At 54.7% G+C, this 6,000-nt stretch overlaps 1 protein-coding gene across 4 annotated transcripts in view; it reads right to left on the reverse strand.

Annotated features, from left to right (window-relative positions):
* The window catches only part of IGF2BP1 (insulin like growth factor 2 mRNA binding protein 1), a 40,379-nt gene extending 37,196 nt beyond the window's left edge, over positions 1–3,183 (reverse strand). For 2 of the 4 annotated variants that reach the window (XM_036268535.1, XM_036268533.1), the window contains exons 1-2: positions 2,690–2,864; positions 1,496–1,556 (exon numbers count right to left, since the gene is read on the reverse strand). In XM_036268535.1, the coding sequence (XP_036124428.1) occupies positions 1,496–1,556; positions 2,690–2,864 (236 nt within the window). Of the gene's footprint in view, positions 1–1,495; positions 1,557–2,683 lie in introns of all 4 variants that reach the window. The other 2 variants (XM_036268532.1, XM_036268534.1) reach the window with 2 other exon arrangements.
* Positions 3,184–6,000: the final 2,817 nt, after the last annotated feature.

The following is a 6,000-nucleotide window of genomic DNA, read 5'->3' on the forward strand; positions in this document are numbered from 1 at the left end:
AATTCCCACATATTTTGGAATTCCAGTTATTCTGGATATTTTTCATCAATGTGTTTCAAACATTCAGCTTTCAGTTCAAATGTCTATAATCTTCTCAATAAATCTACTGGCGTCAGTGTATGGTTTTTCTATTATTCCCATCTCCAAAAAATGTTTCAAAATAATATCTAAGACTTTATTTTTCTTCCTTCCCATTTGATTACCTCTTTACCCTAACTCTAATTGCCTTTCCAATAACAGTATTTCAAGTACTGGAGGTTAAATCACAAACTGTAAAATCTGTAAACATAGTTACAAGCCATATTGATCCTCTATAGATACAATGGTTCCAAGTTATTTAAATATCTCAAGCTAAATCACTGAACAGATTGTTCCTGGTGTTAAACTTTCTAGAACCTCTCAACGGACTTCAAAAAAGTACAGCCACCCACCTCTGTCTTCCATCCAGAAAAAGTCAGGGACTAGTCTGAAATGCAGCAAGTTTCCAGTGGAAATGAGGGGAAAGGGGTAAGTGAAAGAATCAAAGATTTACTGGGGCTACAACATGACAAAAGTACACTGTCAACATGTTTAAAGTCAGATTTCAGAAAGACTCTGCCTTTATACTCCTCAGCCAGAGTTCAATGAAAGATTTGAAATTCACCGTGAATTAGATTTGGGGATAACACACAGAAACCCATTTTGCTGAAGTGAGGATAGAATTATATGGACACACACACACACTCACACACACACACATTGATCCAGGGAGTTCTAGACCCTCCAAAGAGCCCCACAGCTCAGCCTGAACACAAAGCTCTCACCCCAGATGGTCCCCTTGTAACAATGGGCTGAAGGGGGTGGGGAGGGGGCTCGGAAAGGACTGTACAGCCAAAAGCATATTCTTTGCAAAACCCATTTGGGAGGGGAAGGGTGTGATGTGAGGGACTAGGGATAGGGGGTCTGTGAAAAAAATCTCATGCCCTTGCCTGTTGCAGAAATATAAATATAGCACAAGCTTAAAGATAATTATTTTGGGGGCAGGAACTCCTTCCTCTTCCCCTAGGGAATGGAAGAGGAACCCACCACCACCCCCCCAACAAGCCACCTAAGAATTATGGTAAGGGAAGGGAGGGGTGAGAGAAAATGAGGCCTGCTAGGAAGCTGGAGAAATGTCCATGAGTCAACTCTTCAAGGTTTTTAGCTTCCCCACAAAAATGGCCTCACATACCTTGAACAAACTCCACAAGGTTTCTCTTTTATTGATTCCCCCCCCCCTTTTACTTCTCCAAGAACCATCTTTCAGCCCACCCTAGACCCAGTTTATTTTTTTTTACAAGCTGTAAACCACCCATTACATGATCTTAGCCAATCTTCCCTCCCTGCCCCCAACATCCGGGGTTGGGGGTGGTAAGGCCAGTAATGGGTTTCTTCCACTGGAGACACCATGGACCCCTGAACACAGCCTCTCAGCGCCCCCAGGCTGCCCCCTCCCCAGAGAAAAGCTCTTTCCTACCTTTGTTTTTTGGGGACCGAGTGTTCAATCTCTAGGCGTTTTCCTTGAAGTTCTACTTTCCCTAAAGATTTAAAAAAATAATATATATGAGAGCTTGGACAGGGGTGGGGGGCGGGAAAAGATGAAGACATTAGGGTAATTCAGGAGTTACTGGATTTGAGACCTTCCTAGGAATCCAGGCGGTGGGTTCCGCAGCCGGATGCGAAAGGTCGCTCTGAGAATGGTGGCGTCTGTAAATTTCATTATTGCTTTCTTAGTTTTTGTTTTGTTCTGTTATCTCATCGAGGCTAGTTGTGTCGTGGAGCGCTCCAGGAGCTCGTTTTGGGAGGGCGTCTGTGTGGGCGGGCTGCCTACACGGCTTCCAGACGTGGGGAAAGGGGGCCGAGAAAGGACGCCGGTTTCTCCCAAAGTGTGTTTTGGGGAGAGGGGTGCAGAACGAAACTTTATTTTTCGGTCGAGTCAAGAAGGAGGGCTTCTGGGGCCGGAACGGTCACCTGTCGAGCCGGTGGGGAAGAGAGGCCCTAGGGGAGAGGAGCGGGGCCCGCAGGGAGGGTCCCTGGTGGCCGAGGCGCGCGTCTCCCGGCCCAGCCTCACGTCTCGGGAAGCAGCATGGCGACCCGCCGCTGCCTCGCCACCGCTCACGCCCCACTTTCAAATCAAAATGGCTCAAGCCCCAGGCCCTGATCGGGAGGCAGGATCCCAGTTCTCAGGTCCTGCCCGAAGGCTCCAGTCCCCAAGGAAACCTTGGAGATCGAAAACGGAGCGGGGCCCCCTTGCCCGCCAGGAAAGGCCCAGGGCGGAGGAAGGGGAGCCCGGGTGCTGGGGGGGGGGGCTCGCCAGGCGCGGATAGGGAGGGGCCCACGGAGAAATAACGCCTAGACAGAGTGGCCTCAGTGGCGCCCCCCCACTACTGCTACTGGAGACTCCCGCCCCGTCGGGGGGGCCAAGGGGACCACCTTACCAAAGCCTACAGGGGCTGGAAGGAGGGTGGAAACCCTGAATATTTCCGCGCGGAGATGGGGATAGGGGAGTTGAGATGGAAGGGCGTCGAAGGAGGTGGGTGGAGTATGGGTCCTGAGGCCAAGAGCGCAGGCCGGGGGGACAGCGGAGTTGGCGGGCAAGGAAAAAGAGGCGCAGGTCTCCGTTGTTCGGGGATCTTGTCGTGGTTTCTCGGGGAGATGGGCGCACTCTTACCGGAGAAAGTTTCGATGGCCTTCATCGCCCAGTGTTCGTCGGGGCAATCCACGAAGGCATAGCCGGACTTGACCAAGAACTGGCCGCTGTAGGAGATCTTGTGCTCCGCAAACACTTTCTCCAAGTCGGCGGGGGTCACGCTTTCGTTGAGGTTGCCGATGTAAAGCTTGTTCATGGTGGCAGGCTCCGGGCGGGATGCGATCCCTAGCAAGGCCGAGCAAGCAGGCGGGCGCGGGCGGCGAGCCTCCTAGGCCGAGAGGCGGGCGGGCAAGCGGGCGGCCGGCGGCGGCAGCCGCAAACTTTCTTTGCACCCCACCCCTGAAGTTGTCCGGAGCCCGGGGCGCGGAGGGCGGCCAGAGGACGCGCAGAGGTCGCGGGGGAGTTCGAGGAGGCCGGGGAGAAGTGCCCGCCGCGCACTGGGAGGCGGACGACGCGACGCTGCTTCTTCCCTTCTGTCCGAAACCCCTCCGAGCGGGCTGGTGTGTCACGTTTCTCCGCGGCCGCCCTGGCGCCGCCTCTAAATAAAATCGACTTGTAAAAAAAAAAAAAAAAAAAAATGGAGCGGGGAGAAAAAAAAAAAAAGAGGCGAAGCCACGTGGTGAAGGCCCCCACCCACCCTGCAGGGGAAGACCCCCGACGCCTCCGGGCCCTTCGACCCTCCAGCCCGGCCCAGCCCACCAATCTCCGGCCTGGGTGGATGAGTGCGGGGGGGGGGGGCGCTCAACTAACCCCCGAGTCAACTGGGCGGGTGGGGTTGCTTTCCCGAAGCTCACTTGCCCCCCCCTCCTTTGCAAGAATCTGGCCCCTAGGGAGGCGCCCCGCCCCCACCCATCCCCCTACCCGGGCCCAAGCTGGGGGAGGGCAGTCGGCCCAGAATCTCCCACCTCTTTATATGCAAAATACACGTTTATTTTTTTATTCGTGTTGTGGGGGGAGGAAGTTTGCCCACCCTACCCCGGTTAACTGCTACCGACTGACAGGCGGGGGACGGCGGAGACAAAGAGAAGCCGAGCACTCTGGGGTCTTCAGGAGGGGGTCGCGCGAGTCGGTGATTTAGAAAAAGAGGCGCCTTTTCCCTGGACTTTTAAGTGGGGGGTCTCGGCCTTCCCTGCCCCAGCCCTAGGAGACACCCTTGCCTCCAGGAATCCAGGACCGAGGGGCCCTGAGAGCGCGGGACCAAGGAGGCTGGGAACGGGGAATCACGGTTGGGAACGAGGGATCCTTAGAAAATCAGGTTTCAGAATTCCCACGAGAGAAAGGGTGGCTCACTCCCGGGGTTCGGCTCTTGAGCAAGGTCTTGGGGTGGTCCTGGGAGAACGCGCGGCTCCGGCCCAAGATGACCCCACGAAAGAGGGAGGGATGAAGAGAAGGACGAAGAGTGGTAGCGTGAGCAGACCCGAGCGAACCGAAGGGGGAGGTCTCAGGGAGGGAGTGACCGGGTGCAGATCCGAATCGTCCCCCTTCACCCTCCCTGACGCGGGGACAGACAGGTGGAGTCTCCTCCGCCCGCTCCACCCAGGACAGCCACAGCTGCTTTCCCCGCGCTGGGTTGGGGTCTAGGAACTTTGTTTGGGGTGCAGGATTGGGATCCGGGCGGGAAGGCGGGAGAGGGGCCGAGCGCGAAGCCCCGCCCCGTCCCCAGGTCAGACCCGCGGGGGGAGGGGGTAATTTCCGCTCGGCGCTGGGGAAGCAAGGGGCGGGAGCTTAGAGGAGGGGGCGGCGGCCCGTCCCCCGCCCGTTTCTGGGGAGGGGAAGCGGATCCGCCCTGGTCCCTTTCCTCGCCTTTGACCAACTCGTTCCGGATCCTCCGGCCCCGAGAACCCAAGAGATGGACCCAACTGGGCAAGGGGCGACACGTGGGCGGTCGCACCCGGGTCTCGGTGTTGGGGGAGGGGGCAATTCTCCGCGCGTTTCAGAGTGTCGGTTGATTCGCAGCGAAGAGCGGGACGTGTGGTCCACGCGCTACCGGGATCCCGGGCTAAGAGGGCCAGCCAGGCCGACGAGTTTCCAGCGGCGGGGGCTGGGTCGGCGCCAGGGGGTGGCGGAGAGCGCGGCCCGGGGACCTGGAGCCCCCTTGGCCAGCAAAGCGGGAAGTGGACCCCCATTAATGCCAGAAGCTCCTAGAACTGAGCGGAAACTCGGGTTTTGCGGGAGGGACAAATCATTCTGTCGGGGGCACGCGTGCTGCAAGGGCAGGTGAGGAAGGGGGTCACTCTCCCTTCCCCGGTCCCCGACCCCATTGTCTCAGTCGCCTGCGGCCCAGGCCGACTCCGCAACACGTGTTGGCTACACCGATATGAATGCCTTGGGGTTTTTTTCTTATTATTTTTTGTTTGCAGAGTCAGTGAGCTGACTCCGACTTCTGCGCACCGCTCTTCTGCCAGACGATTTTATACCGCTCAAAAGTCGGGAGTTAAAGACGACACGCCGCACCTTTGTCCCCCTCCGGGTTTTCCTCGCGCGCTGGAAAGAAATGGGGCTTGGCGTGGGGGCGGGGGAGGGTTTCCAACTCGGTTTCTCTGTCTCCACCACCTTCAAATCCTACTTCAAATTCGCGTTTTGTTCTAGGTAGCCACGTGTTTGTCGCGTTCTTGTTTTTGCGATTTTTTCTTTCCATGGGGCAATAGAAATTAAAACACTATAAGCTACTAGCTGCTAAGTGGAAAAAGACTTCTGTCCAAGAAGGTGGGCGATATGTGTATCCCACCCCTCCTCCCACCCTCCCCCTTGTTTCTATCAAGTCTTGATTATAAACATAATTTTAAAACCAATGAGGTAGAATCGGTGCCTTCCACACAGTAGGCATTCAATAAACGTTTTTTAATGAAAAACGAACTAATACAAACTGCAGAGCAAAAATTCAAAGAATAAAGAGTCCAGGAGAAGAAAATGGTCTTGGCCAGAATGTATGGATCTGTTGCCTGGGGACTTTCCTTGGTGTTGTGTATGTACTTTTGAAAGGGCTAAAAATCTCAGAAAGGCTGTTGTGTTCCTTGGCCTTTTTCTACATGGGATCCTCACTCTCCTTCAATTCTGTTATATCGGGGAACAAGAAAGAGGGTACTAGGCAGGGCATTCCACTTCCCCAAAAGTGCTATTTAATTTAAATCTTAAGGAATTAATAGACGCACCTCTCAGGTTTTCTCCCTGGGGGACACAGGCACTGCTCTACTTCTTTACTTCTAAAACCAAAGTAAGTTACACCCCACAAAAATCTCCCTCCGGACCGCAAAACGCCTATAAATGCAGCCCACCTTTACACATCCTAGATTATAAGAGAAACAATTTTTTTTTAAGTAATAATTGAATTC

This window comes from Molossus molossus, unplaced genomic scaffold (genome assembly GCF_014108415.1).
Source record: "Molossus molossus isolate mMolMol1 unplaced genomic scaffold, mMolMol1.p scaffold_m16_p_19, whole genome shotgun sequence".
Lineage (NCBI taxonomy): Eukaryota > Metazoa > Chordata > Mammalia > Chiroptera > Molossidae > Molossus > Molossus molossus.